The 18,553-nt window shown below is 41.6% G+C and overlaps 1 protein-coding gene across 1 annotated transcript in view; it reads right to left on the bottom strand.

Annotated features, from left to right (window-relative positions):
- Positions 1-18,553, bottom strand: part of LOC124775645 (piwi-like protein Siwi) — a 299,921-nt gene that overhangs the window by 133,082 nt on the left and 148,286 nt on the right. Inside the window, exon 8 of the mRNA XM_047250510.1 lies at positions 590-737. Coding sequence (XP_047106466.1) covers positions 590-737 — 148 coding nt within the window. The remainder of the gene's footprint in view (positions 1-589; positions 738-18,553) is intronic.

Below are 18,553 nucleotides of genomic sequence, written 5' to 3'. Positions count from 1 at the left end.
AAAATGTGGTTGTCTTGCCATAATAGACGTCACAAATTCCAGTTTGTCAACTTTAAGAGGATAGAAGCATTGACACATGAGCCAAAAATCAGAGAACGCTTTAGATACTACACCCAATACGCAAAAGCAGAACACGTTCCTGATTACTCACTGATCCACAAATCTTTTGGTACAAGTGATCAGAATTCCACATGTCACTGATATCACAGAAAATATCATAATAAAAAAAAGAAAACCATCCTTCAGTATAAGGGCCACAAAAAGGAAGTGTTTAACAACAGACAGGAACATATAAAATAGACTGTTTGTCACATTTTTGAGCTATCAGACAAAGTCCTCCATCAGACTGAGAACACACACACACACACACACACACACACACACACACACACACACACACACACACAACACAAAACCACTTTAATTCCTATGGCCTCCCTTGTTACTCCATCACAGATTTTCCATTGCTTAATTTTACAAACAGATTTTTAGCAAAAAGCGACTAGCATCATTTAGTTAAACCATAAATAGTTAATCCTCATATGGAAATCACCACAATGATCTGTATATAATGGAGACGTTTACTTACATTTTACTTCCTGAGTCCAATCATTTTTTTGTCCAACAGTGCATTGTGCCTTCTGCAAAAATATTTTTTCAGGATCCAAAACCCTTGCTGGTACTGTCACCAGCTCATCACTAAGCGACATGTTCCACTGCTTCAAATCTTTCTGTACCTGTTCAAAAGAAGTCATTTGTTTGAAAACCTCAATCACAATAAAAAATTCAGGTATTTGTACCATGGACTGCAACTAACAAAATTAAACATATTTCATTAAATAAACCATCATACAATACTTATGATTTTTTCCTTATTTTTTGTGTGTCAATGATTATATCTACAAATACTTTTGGATTAAAGGAGACCACTCACTGAAAAGCGGAAGCATCGACTTATCTATGGGCACACAAAAAACACGCATGCAATTGTGGCCTTGCACGAAGCTGGCTGGGCGAATACTGCCACTGCTCCATTTCAGCAGGTGGGCTAATTTGTGGTGGGTCTTGTGTCAGGTGGGGTGGGAGGATGGGAAGAGAGGTGGGAGGTGGGGAGAGAAACTGGGGGTGGCTGGGTAGCAGCTCAGTGGGAGGCAGCTGGCTTAGAATATAGGGAAGAAGGGGTGGCAGGTACATGGGATAGACATGTGGTGTACTACCAGGTGGTCAACTTTGTTTTTGACAATAGTTTGGTGGTGGGTGTTCATCCTGGTGGACAGCTGGTTGGTAGTGATACTGAAGATCTGTGCAGTGTTTACAGAGGCACTGGTCTATGATATGGCAGCTTTCACAGGTGGCATGGCCTCTGAAGGGGGAGGGATGAGTATGTGGCAGGACTGGAGCAGGAAGTGTGGAGTGGCTGGAATGGGCAGGTCTTGTATATTGGTCTATCACAGGTATATGATCCCTGTGGCAAGGGGTTGGGAGTATGAGTAGCATAAGGATGTTGTGTGGGTTGGGTTGCTGATGGGACACCACTTTGTATGGGTGGGAAGGATCCTGGGTAGAGCGTGCCTCATTGAAGGGCTTGTTGAGAGATAATCAAAGCCCTAATAACAGATATGGTTTAGCTGTTCGAGTCCAGGGTGATATTGGGTGTTGAGGAGGGCACTTCTTTGTATCTGATCCTCACCATCATGTTCAAACACTATCCTATTGCTCCCAACACAATTTCTTCTGTCCTTTTACTCCCCACACTCATACTCTGTTATCCAGTTCCACTTATAAACACCTAGCACTTTCACTTGTCCATTTCCCACACCATTTCCCATTAATGAACACCATTCCTATCTCAACGGACTCCTTCTCCATCTATCTTCACCAATTCAGACAAAGTACCCCTTTACCTGGCTGTAACTGAGATGGCATAAGTTGATCCCTAAGAGTTGGAGTGGGCTGATCGGGGCAGCTTTACACACCTATCCAAATCATGAGCATGATGTGATTTTGTAAAAGTGTCTATTGCAATGCCTCCATGTTGTCACAGCTCTATGGGCGACTATTGTTTTTGCCTGCAGCAGTTTGTGCTTCTGAGCTGAACTGTCAGGGATCTTCTTACTCCATCTTGACTATAAAACCCTAATGCACAGCCTGTTCCTTAAATGCTATCTTAGCCTCACAATCACCTCCTCTCCCTCTTCCCCCAAATGATCTAACCATAAAAATCCTCCTATCTGGATCCCACATTTCTTTTCACAACAACCTTCACCTTTTCAAATTCCACCAGTCGCTATCCCTTACAAATCTGATGCTCCAGATACACCTCTCCATGACATAGGCATCCCAGAACAACTGGAGCCTTGAGTAGCATTCCTTGGGGGCAACACTACTCACCAATACCCATCCCCCTCCTCACCCCCTCAAAGTACTGTGCCTAGCTGATCTTTTCAATTTACCACCTCCTCCAAAACTCTCTCCTAACACTCCACAAAACCCAAAACACTGCTGTTAACCTTTGCACCAAAACCATCAGCCCCACAGAAGTTTTAAACCTATTCGAAGGCCTCACCTTCAGCCCCACATCCAAGTTTAACCATGTTGGAATTGTCCAAGTCTCACTCTCCTTCTCCTAATCCCTACAGTGGAAACACTTCTTTATCATGAATCCCTCCAACCAAAGTCAACCTAAACCCAACACTGAATCCTGCCTCCCCAGTTCGTACCACCAGCCAACAGTCATCCTCTTCACCTCCCATCTAAATACCTGTTGGGCACTTTCAAGAAATTCATTACCTCCAACTTGGCCTCAGCATCCATAACAGGGTCCTTTCCTAATAACACTAACCTTTCAGCAGAAAAAAGAACAGATCCTGACCTAATCATCATTCCTGCAAACAAAGGCTCCACCACTGATGCGACTCAGTCACAGTGACTATCTGACAGAAGACCTCCACCAAATGTCTGATTCCTCCACCATCACGTTCTGCCATAGTGATCCCCCCAGAAGTCCTAACATAGCCTCCAATCCCTACTGAAATCAACAGGCCCTTCTCTGAACCTCTCCCCCGAGTCTCTATTTCCGCTCTTACTGACCAATAGCTCCAACCAACTGGCCAAAACCTAGCTTACAACATTGAAGATACTAACCACTTTCTCCACTGAATATCCATCATCCCCAACACTTTACCTTGTTTATCCGTACTCGTCACTGTTGATGCTATGTCTCTTTGCTCCAACATCCTTAATGTTGTCAGCCTTGCCACAATCCAACACCACATCTCTCCAGGTTCTTCACGTTCCAATCCCACTAACTCATTCCTTATACACCTTACCAAATTTATCCTGACTCTCCATTACATTTCCTTTAAAGGGAAGGTATACAAGTAAATCCTTCACTAGGGCTCTGATTATATCTCATCATGCCCTGAAATGAGGCACATCCTACTCAAGATCCTTCCCACCCCTCCTAAAATGTTGTTCTGTCACCCACATAACCTACACAACATCCTAGCCATCCCTGTGCCCTCCAACTCCTTGCCACAGTGATCATATCCCTGCAGTAGGCCAACATCCAAGATTCAGAGTAGTGGTTAATAACGAAAGGGGACAGCTACAACACCTTATCACATTACAGTGTTGTAATACTTTTACAATAAAATCATGCGAAGAAGACGATAATGTCTTGTCATTCTCCAACGTAAAACATCTTGCTCAACCTGAGGGGATGCTGACTCAATTTCTCAGGTGGACTGAGGGAAAGACATGAAGACATGCACGAGAAATAGTGACATGTTTATGGGCATGGAGTCAGCTTTCTTTATTGACTAGAGTTAGAGCAAGTGGCATACATAACAGTAAACTCATGGTTTCAAGTCATAAGCAGGTGTCCTTGATGTGTGCAGTGATGAAGAGAAAATCTGTGTTTGTACAATAAGGGCCATTTGAACAAGGCAGTGCAGTTGTTAAGACACTGATCTAATATTCAGAAGTTTACTCTGTCTAGCCGTCCTGATTTAGGTTTCCTGTGGTTTTTCTAGGCAAATGCCAGGATAGTTTCTTCATCAAGACTGCAGGTGACCACCTATCATATCTTCATAAAGTATACTTATGTATTTTGTGTGTACGTTTATTTTTGAGCTATTTATGTTCATTGGTCAGTACAATATGCAGACTGGTACTGCAAGAAAAGCCTTTCTGAAAAAGAGAGATTTTTTAACATTGAATATAAATTTCAATTTTCGATAGTCTTTCCTAAAGGTATTTGTGTGGAGTGTTGTCTTGTATGGAAGTGAACTGTGGATGATAAATAGTGCACACAAGAAGAGAATAGCATTTGAAACAGTGCGCCATCCAATAATTCTGTAGATTATATGGGTAGAATGAATAACTGAAAAGGAGATACTTAGGTAGTAGTGCGAGGTGTCCTGATGAACACTCACCAGTCAACGTACAGGCAGGGAAATCAGAACATGCTCAGTGTAAAGACACTTCAGCTATCAAGATACTAGCTGTAAATTTTCAGAGTGTTCGGAATAAAGTTCCTGAATTTACTGCCCTCCAGGAAGCGTGTGGCGTGCAAATTATTCTCGGGACTGAGACCTGGATGAACCCTGAGATACGAAGTTCTGAAATATTTAGTGAGGGTTGGAACGTGTATCGGAAAGACTGATTAGACACCGCAGGAGGTGGTGTCTTCATTGCAGTTGACAAAAATATTGTGTCTACTGAGGTCGAAGTAGAGTGTGATTGTGAAGTTATCTGGACACGTTTAACAGGGCTAGGGGAAATAAAGTTAATTGTGGGGTGTTATTACCGGCCACCAGGTTCCACCATGACAGTTCTAGGATCATTCAAAGGGAGTCTACATTCTGCATCACAGAACTTTTGAACAAATTATCCGAAAACTGTCTTGAGCAGCTAAATCGACAGCAAACGTGTAATGGAAATATTTTACATCTGGTAGCTATGAACAGTAGGTAAAAAGATGAGGGCTAATAGAAATCCTTGGGTAACAGAAGAAATATTGAATTTAATTGATGAAAGGAGAAAATATAAAAATGCAGTGAATGAAGCAGGCAAAAAGGAATACAAACGTCTCAAATATGAGATCGACAGGAAGTGCAAAATGGCTAAGCAGGGATGGCTAGAGGACAAATGTAAGGATGTAGAGGCTTATCTCACGAGGGGTAAGATAGATACTGCCTACAGGAAAATTAAAGAGACCTTTGGAGAAACAAGAGTCACTTGTATAAATATCAAGAGCTCAGATGGAAACCCAGTTCTAAGCAAAGAAGGGAAAGCAGAAAGGTGGAAGGAGTATATAGAGGATCTATACAAGGGTGATGTACTTGAGGACAATATTATGGAAATGGAAGAGGATGTAGATGAAGATGATACGATACTGCGTGAAGAGTTTGACAGAGCACTGAAATGCCTGAGTCGAAACAAGGTCCCGGGAGTAGACAACATTCCATTAGACCTACTGACGGCCTTGGGAGAGCAAGTCCTGACTAAACTCTACCATCTGGTGAGCAAGATGTATTAGACAGGCGAAATACCCTCAGACTTCAAGAAGAATATAATCATTCCAATCCCAAAGAAAGCAGGTGTTGACAGATGTGAAAATTACAGAACTATCAGTTTAATAAGTCACAGCTGCAAAATACTAACGCGAATTCTTTACAGACGAATGGAAAAACTGGTAGAAGCGGACCTTGGGGAAGATCAGTTTGGATTCCGCAGAAATGTTTGAACACGTGAGGCAATACTAACCTTACGACTTATCTTAGAAGAAAGATTAAGAAAAAGCAAACCTACGTTTCTAGCATTTGTAGACTTAGAGAAACACACTCTTTCAAATTCTGAAGGTGGCAGGGGTAAAATACAGGGAGCGAAAGGCTATTTACAATTTGTACAGAAACCTGATGGCAGTTATAAGAGTCGAGGGGCATGAAAGGGAAGCACTGGTTGGGAAAGGAGTGAGACAGGGTTGTAGCCTCTCCTCGATGTTATTCAATCTGTATATTGAGCAAGCAGTAAAGGAAACAAAAGAAAAATTCGGAATAGGTATTAAAATTCATGGAGAAGAAGTAAAAACTTTGAGGTTCGCCGATGACATTGTAATTCTGTCAGAGACAGCAAAGGACTTGCAAGAGCAGTTGAACGGAACGGACAGTGTCTTGAAAGGAGGATATAAGATGAACATCAACAAAAGCAATACGAGGATAATGGAATGTAGTCAAATTAAATCAGATAATGCTGAGGGAATTAGATTAGGAAATGAGACACTTAAAGTAGTAAAGGAGTTTTGCTATCTGGGGAGCAAAATAACTGATGATGGTCGAAGTAGAGAGGATATAAAATGTAGACTGGCAATGGCAAGGAAATCGTTTCTGAAGAAGAGAAATTTGTTAACATCGAGTATAGATTTAAGTGTCAGGAAGTCGTTTCTGAAAGTATTTGTATGGAGTGTAGCCATGTATGGAAGTGAAACATGGACGATAACTAGTTTGGACAAGAAGGGAATAGAAGCTTTCGAAATGTGGTGCTACAGAAGAATGCTGAAGATAAGGTGGGTAGATCATGTAACTAATGAGGAGGTATTGAATAGGATTGGGGAGAAGAGAAGTTTGTGGCACAACTTGACTAGAAGAAGGGATCGGTTGGTAGGACATGTTTTGAGGCATCAAGGGATCACAACTTTAGCATTGGAGGGCAGCGTGGAGGGTAAAAATTGTAGATGGTGACCAAGAGATGAATACACTAAGCAGATTCAGAAGGATGTAGGTTGCAGTAGGTACTGGGAGATGAAGAAGCTTGCACAGGATAGAGTAGCATGGAGAGCTGCATCAAACCAGTCTCAGGACTGAAGACCACAACAACAACAGCCATGAACAGACCAGACCTCATCGACTGTGTCACTGTTGAGACAGGGATTAGTGATCATGATGTTGTCATTACGACTATGGTTACGAAAGTTAAAAAGTCGGTCAAGAAGGCTAGGAGAGTATTCTTACTAGAAAGAGCAGATAAGCAGTTGTTAGCATCCCACTTAGTAAATGAATCGACTTCATTTACTTCTGGTACGATGCACGTGGAAGAATTATGGGCAAATTTTAAACACATTGTAAGTCACTCATTGGACAAGTATGCACCAAAAAACTGGGTTACGGACAGAAAACACCCACCTTGGTTTAACAGCACAATTTGGAGAATGCTCAGGAAGCAAAGGCAGTTGCACTTGCGGTACAAGAAAGATTGGGAGAATGAGGACAGGCAAAAGTTAGTAGAGATTCGTGCTGCTGTAAAAAGAGCAATGCGCGAAGCATTCAACCACTACCACCGTCATACCTTAGCAAAAGATCTTGCTGAAAACCCAAGGAAATTCTGGTCTTACGTAAAATTGGTAAGCGGGTCGAAGGCTTCCATCCAGTCACTCACTGATCAGTCTGGCCTGGCAACGGAAGACAGCAAAATGAAAGCTGAAATTTTTAATTTAGCATTTGAGAAATCTTTCATGCAGGAGAATCGTACAGACATACCACCGTTTGAGTCTCGTACAGATTCCCATATGGAGGACATAGTGATAGGCATCCCTGGGGTTGTGAAGCAGCTGAATGGGTTGAAAATAAATAAATCGCCAGGTCCTGATGGGATTCCAATTTGGTTTTACAGAGAGTGCACTACTGCATTGGCTCCTTAAATAGCTTGCATTTATCACGAATCTCTTGCCCAGCATAAAGTCCCGAGTGACTGGAAAAAAGCACAGGTGACACCTGTATATAAGAAGGGTAGAAGGACGGATCCTCAAACTTACACAACAATATCCTTAACATCGGTTTGTTGCAAGATTCTCGAAAAAATTCTCAGTTCGAATATAATGAACTTCCTTGAGACAAGGAAGTTGCTGTCCATGCATCAGCACGGCTTTAGAAAGCATCGCTCCTGTGAAACGCAACTCGCCCTCTTTTCACATGATATCTTGCGAACCATGGATGAAGGGTATCAGACGGATGCCATATTCCTTGACTTCCAAAAAGCGTTTGACTCGGTGCCCAGCTGCAGACTCCTAACTAAGGTACAAGCATATGGGATTGGTTCCCAAGAATGTGATTGGCTTGAAGACTTCTTAAGTAATAGAACCCAGTATGTTGTCCTCGATGGTGAGTGTTCATCGGAGGTGAGGGTATCATCTGGAGTGCCCCAGGGAAGTGTGGTTGGTCCGCTGTTGTTTTCTATCTACATAAATGATCTTTTGGATAGGGTGGATAGCAATGTGCAGCTGTTTGCTGATGATGCTGTGGTGTAGGGGAAGGTGTCGTTAAGTGACTGTAGGAGGATACATGATGACTTGGACAGGATTTGTGATTGTGTAAAGAATGGCAGCTAACTCTAAATATAGATAAATGTAAATTAATGCAGATGAATAGGAAAAAGAATCCTGTAATGTTTGAATACTCCATTACTAGTGTAGCGCTTGACACAAACTGTTGCTGTTGTTGTGGTCTTCAGTCCTGAGACTGGTTTGATGCAGCTCTCCATGCTACCCTATCCTGTGCAAGCTTCTTCATCCCCCTAGTACTTACTGTAACCCACATCCTTCTGAATCTGCTTACTGTATTCATCTCTTGGTCTCCCTCTACGATTTTTACCCTCCACGCTACCCTCCAATGCTAAAGTTGTGATCCCTTGATGCCTCAGAACATGTCCTACTAACCGGTCCCTTCTTTTTGTCAAGTTGTGCCACATACTCCTCTTCTCCCCAATTCTATTCAATACCTCCTCATTAGTTACGTGATCTACCCACCTTATCTTCAGCATTCTTCTGTAGCACCACATTTCGAAAGCTTCTATTCTCTTCTTGTCCAAACTATTTATCGTCCATGTTTCACTTCCATACATGGCTACACTCCATACAAATACTTTCAGAAATGACTTCGTAACACTTAAATCTATACTCGACGTTAACAAATTTCTCTTCGTCAGAAACGATTTCCTTGCCATTGCCAGACTACATTTTATATCCTCTCTACTTCGACCATCATCAGTTATTTTGCTCCCCAAATAGCAAAACTCCTTTACTACTTTAACTGTCTCATTTCCTAATCTAATTCCTTCAGCATCACCCGACTTAATTCGACCACACTCCATTATCCTCGTTTTGCTTTTGTTGATGTTCATCTTATATTCTCCTTTCAAGACACTGTCCATTCCGTTCAACTGCTCTTCCAAGGCCAAGTGACACAGTCATGTCGATTAAATATTTGGGCGTAACATTGCAGAGCGATATGAAGTGGGACAAGCATGTAATGGCAGTTGTGGGGAAGGCGGATAGTCGTCTTCGGTTCATTGGTAGAATTTTGGGAAGATGTGGTTCATCTGTAAAGGAGACTGCTTATAAAACACTAATACGACCTATTCTTGAGTACTGTTCAAGTCTTTGGGATCCCTTTCAGGTCAGATTGAGGGAGAAAATAGAAGCAATTCAGAGGCGGGCTGCTAGATTTGTTACTGGTAGGTTTGATCATCATGCGAGTGTTACGGAAATGCTTCAGGAACTCGGGTGGGAGTCTCTAGAGGAAAGGAGGCATTCTTTTCATGAATCGCTACTGAGGAAATTTAGAGAACCAGCATTTGAGGCTGACTGCAGTAAAATTTTACTGCCGCCAACTTACATTTCGTGGAAAGACCACAAGGATACGATAAGAGAGATTAGGGCTCGTACAGAGGCATATAGGCAGTCATTTTTCCCTCGTTCTGTGTGGGAGTGGAACAGGGAGAGAAGATGCTAGTTGTGGTACGAGGTACCCTCCGCCACGCACCGTATGGTGGATTGTGAAGCACGTGTGTAGATGTAGATGTAGAGGTTCATATGGCTATAGGTTGCAGCAGTTATGTAGAGGTGAAGAGACTTGCACAGAACAGATCACCAAACCTGTATTCAGATTGAAGACAACAGCAGCATCCTTTCTTACAGGAGTGACAGTTCTGCAAGGTATGCAGGAAAATGTCAGTGATGTCTGAAGGTAGGAGAGGTGCATCATCAGAAGTAAAACTGTGAATCATGTCTGGACAGCTCAATCAGTGGAGCATTTGCTCGCAAAAAACAAAGGTTCAGTGTTTCAGTTGCACAGAGGCACACTGTTTTTGTCAGCCAGGAGATTTCAATCAGTGCACACTCAGATGCAGAGAGAACATTCATTCTAGGAACAATCCCCTGTCTGTGACTATGTAATTTCAGTATCCTTCCTTAAATGAGTGTTAATCTTACAAATTATTCAGGAGTATGTCTGTGAACTCCCGAAGATAGGAGAGAGGTACCTGCCGAAGTGAAGCTGTGAGGACAACTGTTATGTCATGCCTTTTATATCTCATTTGGTAGAACATTTGTCCAAAAAAGTCAAATGCTACAACTTCCAGTCCTTGATTGGCACAGTTTTAATCTGCCACAAAGCTTCACTTGCATTATTCAACACATGAAGTGAATACAAAGTGGAGCACATAACAAAAGAAAGTAGCAAGAAGGCATCATGCAAAAATGTAATACAGTCACAATAAAATAAAACAATTCACAAATTCCTTACAACAACTAAGACACATGTTGCAGATAATGATAAAATCAAACACAAATAAGAACACCCTATCCAATACGAAAAAAATAAACATATGTATTAGGCTCTTGTACTTCATCACTGTCACACAAAATGAAGTAGGTAGCAAACGCAATAAAATTACTAAAAAAACTCCAATTCTATAGATATTAATGGTATCCCTGCACCAATCTTAAAGAAAGATTGCCCTGAACTTATGTGGGTCAGCTATACATTTATGTAACTCCCCACTTGATGCAGCACTTTCGTAAGTGTATTGAAAATGTACAATTCCAGTGGATAGAGAACCATTTAAATAAAAAACTTATAACTCAACACATTTTTAAAATTGACTAAAAAGCATAATTCTCCTAGCCCCATAGAGATTGTCAACCCCACAAAGATAGTGCTGAAAATTTGTGCTTGTAAATTTTTAATAGCTATGACAATACTTGTAAAATTTTAAATCAAAAATAAGGGTTGCATGCAATAGGTAATTGACACATGAAAACTTCACCTCAGTCACTAACAGTTTTATTACACTACAAACTATTGTGTGATTTTTCTCAATGACAGTTGCTCTCTACACTCCCTATTGTTATCTATTGCATATGTCCCACATTTTTTATTTTAAATTTTGTGAGTATTGTCGCAGCTATTAAAAATTCATAAACAAAAATTTTCACAACTATCTGTGTGGAGCTGGGAACCTGTATTAGGCTAGAAGAAATTTTTAGACTCTTTGGTCCATTTTATAAATGCAATATATTAAAAAAAATATTTAAATAACTACTTTCTGCTATTTAGCCTCAGGTGTATGAAAATTTTCAATCAATTTCAAACATTTTAATGGGCTTACAACAGAAACATGTGGCAAATTCCAGGTTTATTTCAGTTTCTCTTCATCTGGTCAGCCAACATATTGCTTCTCCTACTTACATCTTGCAAAAAGACAACGAAGGTAAAAAACTGAGAGATTGGAGGCTTCCCAGCAATTGTTGTTACTTCAAAACATTCGCGACGAACAAGAAATGCGAGAAATAGCAGTAGTCCAAAAAGAACCCTCCACCACATGTCAAATAAGAAAGGGAGTTAATATTGCATTGTCATTCAGCTCTGAGCTATGTTGAAAATGTCAAGTCCTTACCTCATCTCCAAGTTAAGTTTACATCAATTGTAAAATTTGTACAGAACAGACAAAAAACACACAGGTGAACAAAGTATCCTCTATCGCACACCAGACATGAAAAGCTATTTAATATTGCATTGTCATACAGTTCAGAAAATTTATATATCTAGCTCATTGGGAAGTTAGTTTAAACTGTAAAATGTGTGCTGAACATACAGACAAGAAAGTGACTAACAAAAATGTGTTAAATAGTGGGAGTGACAACATAAGTAACTACACAACCATTTCAAAAATTGTAGGCAGAATTATGTATGATACACTAGTGAAATTTATAAATAAACATAAAATATTATCTAATGAACAACACAGATTCGGAAACAAGAGATCAATGATAATATCTATTTATGTGTGTCATAAATGTGCACATGTCCAACACACACAAAATAGGAATCAGAAGGACTATTAACTGACTTTTCAGAAGTTTTTCACAAGGTGGATCACAAAACGCTGTTTAAAAGTTGAACAATAAGGTATTCATAGTCTATCCAACACCTAGTCCTGTTCTTTTCTCAGCAATCATAAACAAACAGAAGCCGCAGCCACACTAACGTATAAATATTTCTGAACATTTATTGTGTACCTCAAACATTCGTAATGGGACCACTTTCATACACAGATTATTTAAGCTTAAATGAGGATGCTCATGAAACTATATTATTTGTATACAATACCATACTTCTCTTTAAATGGTAAAGTAGAGAACTGCAACAACCAATAAACTATATCAGAAAACAAATTATCAATTTATTATGAACAGTAAAATTACATTTCATTTCCGAATGCTCTAGACAATGATACTCATGGCCCATTTTTTTCTATCAATGGTGAACCAGTTGGTAAAATGATAGAAATCAAATTCTTAGAATTATGACTGAAAATAGAATAACAGTATACAGGGTGTTCAGAAACTCCCATTACAAACCTCTATGACTTGTACAGGGGAGTGAGTAGGTAATAATTTGAAATGAAAACTGTGTCTAGAAACATACCATTTCCATGCTACAATCATTTGAAAACATGCTGGTAATACAACCACTCTTACAAGTAATTGATTAGGCGTAACACAGCACATCACTTGTTTTACAATTCCGTTCCTTAATAGCCAGAGAAATTGCTTGTGTACTCATTGACCTGTTCTCTTCAATGTGATGCAGTACTGCCTCTTCCAGTGCGAGCATGGCACGTGGTGTCTCCTTGGAACACCACAGTAAAACCTGTTGATGATGGCGGTACCCCTTCTCAAAGCCATTGCTTAACTGTGACGAAAAGGATATGCAATGGAGTTGGTCATTGTGGTGAATGATCCAGTTAAAGGCAGTCAGTAGCTCTTCTATTACTGCGAGCTTTGCCATTCAGAAGGATCACATTGTATTTTGCAAATGTGTACAAAAACACGTTGGCCTAACTCTCACAGACATATGAATGTGGCTCGAACTAGGTCAGAGAGGTCGGACAGATGTTAAATGACATCAGCCAACCTGATGTAATCAACCCCTGCCATCACTACCTACCTAGCAAACATGTTTTCAAATGACTGGTGCTTTTCTGAACACTCTTCAACCCTCTACATGCCCTAGAAGTCTGTAATGTGAATTTCCAAGTACCCTACGAATATGAATGATAAAATAAGCACAATTTGCCATCTTATTTGTTAATTAAAATCATGCTTTAGTGAGACAACAGTCTAATTCCATTCTCACTATAGAGTCATACTCATATTTTGACAGAACTCTAAATCAACTATCAGCACACAAAAATTGCAAAAAATGTGCTCCCAGAATCATCTTTGTGAACCTGGAGGTCATACAAACCACTGTTTTAGGTCTCTGGCGTATCCCTATCATATTATCTACATTATGGAACCTCTTACGTTCTTTAAAATTAGTGCAAGGATAGTGGACTGCAAAATGAAGGGATGGTGAGGGAGAGGGAGTGAGGGAGGAGGGCAGGGTGGGGGTGGGGGTGGGGGGGAGAGATTCAATATCATCATACCAGACATGAAATCTTACATTTAACGCAGACCAACACTCCCATGTCAAAAAGGTGCTTATCACAAGATGATTAAAATTTTTTAACAAACTTCTCGTAAATGTAAAAGTAAATACTGCTCTAAATATGTTTGGAAACTGTTTTAAAAAAGTCATATTTAAAGCACAAGGGTTTGTACTCTAATGAAGAATATTTAAATGAAGGAAATTTATTATATAAACAGAAAATATCTTTAATTTAAATGTGTACGCATAGGAATTTAGATCCTGCAATGTATTATCATATCAAAATAGACTTCTGCAATGCCTCTGCATATGCTTCTTTTGTAAAGAAAACAACCCACAAAAATACAATACAATAGCAAATGGATGGGCTAAAAATAACTGCAGATTTCTTTCATTTCAAAACTGGATGCCAACATGTGAGCAATACCAGTAACCAATACCATATCCTTAGACTGAGATACCAAGATGAATGTTCCTTTCCATAACCCCTATTAACTCTATACGACATGGCACAAATAATTTCATGGAGAAGCAATGCCATAACTTATTGAGTTGTACCACATGTTGGGTCATATGAATACAGCAGAGAATGTACTCTACTCTCAGAATTTTTGAGAATATTGTCAAAATTATGAAGGTAATTGCTACTCACCATATGGCAGAGATGCTGAGTCACATATAGGCACAGCAAAAAGACTGTCAAACAAAGCTTTTGGCCAAACAGGTCTTCATCACAACAGACAAAACACTTGCGCGCGTGCGCGCATGCACACACGCGCGCGCGCGCGCACACACACACACACACACACACACACACACACACGGGAGTACGCATCTCTGGCTGTCAAGGCTAGACTATGGGATAGGGTAGGGCAGCTAAGCGCAGTCAGGAGACTAGACAGAGGACAGGACAGTGCGGCGGAGGGGACAGAAAAGGAGAGAAGTAAAATGACTGTCGGTGTGTTGGTGAAATAGATGACTGTGTAGTGCTGGAGTGGGAACAGGGCAGGGGATAAATGGCGAAACGTCAACAACTAGCAAAGATTGAGGCCAGGAGGGTTACAAGAATGTAGAATGTATTGTAGGGAGAGTTCCCAACTGCACAATTCAGAAAAATTGCTGTTGGGAGGGAAGGATCCAGATGGCACAGGCCCTGAGGCAGTCATGGAAATGAAGAAAATATTGTTGGACAATGTGTGCAGCAACAGGGTGGTTAAGCTGTTTCTTGGCCACAGTTTGTCGGTGGACATTCATGCGGGCAGAGAGCTTGTTGGTTGTCATGCCCATGTAGAATGCAGCACAGTGGTTGCAGCTTAGCTTGTACATCACACAACTGGTTTCACAGGCAACCCTGACTTTAATAGTTTAGGTGATGGTTGTAACTAGACTGGAGTAAGTGGTGGTGGGAGGATAGGTCTTGCATCTCGGTTTATTACAAAGATATAAGCCATGAGGCAAGTAGTTGGGGACAGGTGTTCTGTAAGGATGGATGACAAGTAGTTGGGGACAGTGGTTCTGTAAGGATGGACGAGGATATTTTGTAGGTTTGGTGGGCAGCAGAATACCACTGGGCGGGGAGGGGAGGGGGGGGGGGCAGGTTAACATGGGTAGGACATCCCTCATTTCAGGATATGATGAGAGGTAGTCGAGACCTTGGCAAAGAATGTGATTCCGTTACTCGAGTCCTGGATGGTACTGAGTCATGAGGGGAATGATCCTCTGTAAGCAGTTGGAGGGTCTTTGGGAAGGGGTGGGTGACTGGAGAGATAAGACATGGGAGATTCGTTTTTGTACAAGAATGCGAGGGTGATTATGGTCTGTGAAGGCCTCAGTGAGATGCTTGGCATATCTCAATAGGGGTAACTCATCACTACATATATGATGGTCATGGGTGGCTAGTCTATATGGAAGGAACTTTTTGGTTTGGAATGGGTGGCATCTGTCAAAGTGAAGGTATCGCTGGTGGTTGGTATGTTTGATATGGATGGAGATACTGATGTAGCCATCTTTGAGGTGAGGGTCAACATCGAGGAAGGTGGCTTGGTGGTTTGAGGAGGACCAGGCGAAGCAATGGGGGAGGGAAGGTGTTGAGGTCCTGAAGAAATGTGGATAGGGTGTTCTCACCCTCAATCCAGATCACACAGAGTCATCAATGTATCTGAATCAGGTGGTGGGTTTGGGATTCTGTGTGGTTAAAAAACATTCCTCTAGATGGGCCATGAATAGGTTGGCATAGGATGCCCATAGCCATACTGCAGAATTCAAAGGAAAAGTAATTGTGGGTAAGGATATAGTTGGTCATGGTGACTGGAAACAAGGCTGTAAGTATGGAATCTGTCAGGAATTGGGAAATGTGGTGTTGAATAGCAGCAAGGCCATAGGCATTAGGGATATTAGTGTAAAGGGAGGTGTTGTCTATAGTGACAAGTGGGGCCCATGTGGTAAAGGAGCAGAACTGTGGAGAGTCGGTGGATGAAATGGTTGGTATCTTTTATGTAAGGGGGGGGGGGGGGGGGTAGTTTGCAGGTAATAGGTTGTAGATGTTGGTCTATGAGACCAACTCTCAAGGGGGCACAGTAACTGGCCGCGGTGGGGTGTCCTGTGTTATTGAGTTTATGAACTCTAGGAAGCACATAGAAGGTAGGAGTATGGGGAGTGGTGAGGGTGAGGAGAGAGATGGACTCTGGGATGGGCCTATGGATCTGGGGAGAGAGTGCAGATCCTGCTGTGTTTCTGGAATGGGATCACTGTGGCAGGGCTCTTAGGTGGATGAATCTGACAGCTGGTGGAGTCCTTTTGCCAGGTAGTCCTTGTGATTCAAAACAATAGTGGTGGAGTCATTGTCAACAGGTAGGATTATAAGGCTGGGATAAGTATTTTGGTAGTTGATTGTGGTTCTTCCTGTAGGTTTAAAGTTAGCTTGCATGTTGAGGGATCTGGGAATGATGGTGACACAAGGTTTTAGGTTACAAAATTCTGGTAATTAAACAGGGGGTAATCTGGGGGCATTGGGAATGGATCATAGTTGAAGAAGTGAACTGAGGCGGACAGGGTTCAACATTGGTCTTTGGTTGCATGTGATTGATAGGGTTGGTGGCAAATAAGTGTTCCCACTGTCGGGATTGGTAGAAGGAGAAAATGTCTTCAACAAGTCCTGCATGATGGAATTTGGAAGTGGGGTAAAAGGTGAAGCCTTTGGGAAGGACTGGTTCTTCAGTGGGGCTAAGACTTTTGGAGGAAAGGTTCATGACTGTGTTTGGGTTTGTTTAGGTTCAGGATTATGTGTAGTGCTGGGGGAGAGTTTTTGAGGGTGGGGTAAATGTAGCAGATCTGCAAGGCAGGGTTTTTCAGCTATGAGCGGATGTTGGAGAGGTTTGGAGGTTGTTGTTTTTATCCTCCACCATGAATCCTTGCTCCTTTTAACTGCCTCAACACAGAAAATTTTCCTTGTCTCTAGCCAGAACCCAGTCCCACATAATGTTCCTGCACTGACTGCTTAGCTCATGGAATCCCCCATGTAGCCTTACCATAAAATTACCCATCTCCAGCTGCAACTCCTCCTTCCACAATGACCTCCATTTGTTGAGATTGTGCCAATCCTTAAACACCACCAACATAGTACTGCAAAACCATGTTAATCAGGCCCAAACTTACTTCCAATACCTCCTATCTGTAAAATTCTCCTGCTATGCAATCCCACATTCCTGGCTCTCATGTCACACACTACAACTAATTCCATGAGGGATTAGAACATCATCTAGAATGCCACCTCAAGACACTCTCCACCCTGTTCATTTCCTACTGCTGCCTTGGGCTACCACAATCCACCACCTCTAAAGCAACCTCCAAACCTCCCCCACATCACCTCATAGCTGACAAACCCTGCCTTGCAGACCTACTACATTTACCCAAACTCAAAAACTTCCCCCAACCTAAACAAACCCAAAACATAACGATGAACCTTTCCCCAAAAAGCCTTAGCCCCAACTGAAGTATTAGTCCTTGCCAATGGCTTCATCTTTTGACCCCTTTCCAAATTCAATCATACACGACTTGTTAAAGACCTTCTCTCATTTTACTGGTCCCTACAGTGGAAACACAACAAACTTTACCAATCACACTCAACCCAAGACCAACGTTAAACCCTGCCTGACTTAAGTTCACTCCTTCATCGAACTGTGATTCACTCCCACTGCCACCAAATCACCCCCCATTAACATTCCAGAATTTCTTAACCTTGAACCTTGCATCACTATCATTCTCTAAATTCCTCAACATGCATAATAACCTTACATTCACAGAAAGAACCACAGTCCATCATATAAAAATTGATCCTGACCTTATAATTCTACCTGTTGACAAAGGCTCCCCGATTGCTGTTTTGAACTGCAAGGATTACCTGGCAGAAGGACTTTGCTAGCTGTTCAATTCATCCAGCTGCCACACTGACCCCATTCCAGAAATATAGCAGGATTTCCAGTCTCTCCTCAAATCCTTGGGCCCATCCTAGAACCTCTTTCCAGAGTCCTAATCTCTCACCCTTGCCACTCCCCATACTCCTACCTTCTACGTGCTTCCTAAAGTCCATAAACCCAACCATCCAGGATACCCCATTGTTGCAGGTTACTGTGCTCCCACTGAGTCTCTGCTCTCATAAACCATAACCTTCACCCTATAGCCCGCCAACTACCCCCCTATACAGAGATACCAACCATTTCCTCTAACCTCTTTCCACAGTTTTTGCCTCTACCACATGGTGCCCTGGTCATTACTATTGATGCCAC

This window comes from Schistocerca piceifrons, chromosome 1 (genome assembly GCF_021461385.2).
Source record: "Schistocerca piceifrons isolate TAMUIC-IGC-003096 chromosome 1, iqSchPice1.1, whole genome shotgun sequence".
Taxonomy (NCBI): domain Eukaryota; kingdom Metazoa; phylum Arthropoda; class Insecta; order Orthoptera; family Acrididae; genus Schistocerca; species Schistocerca piceifrons.
Note: the sequence above shows the minus strand (reverse complement) of the source record. Positions and strands in the feature narration are given on the sequence as shown.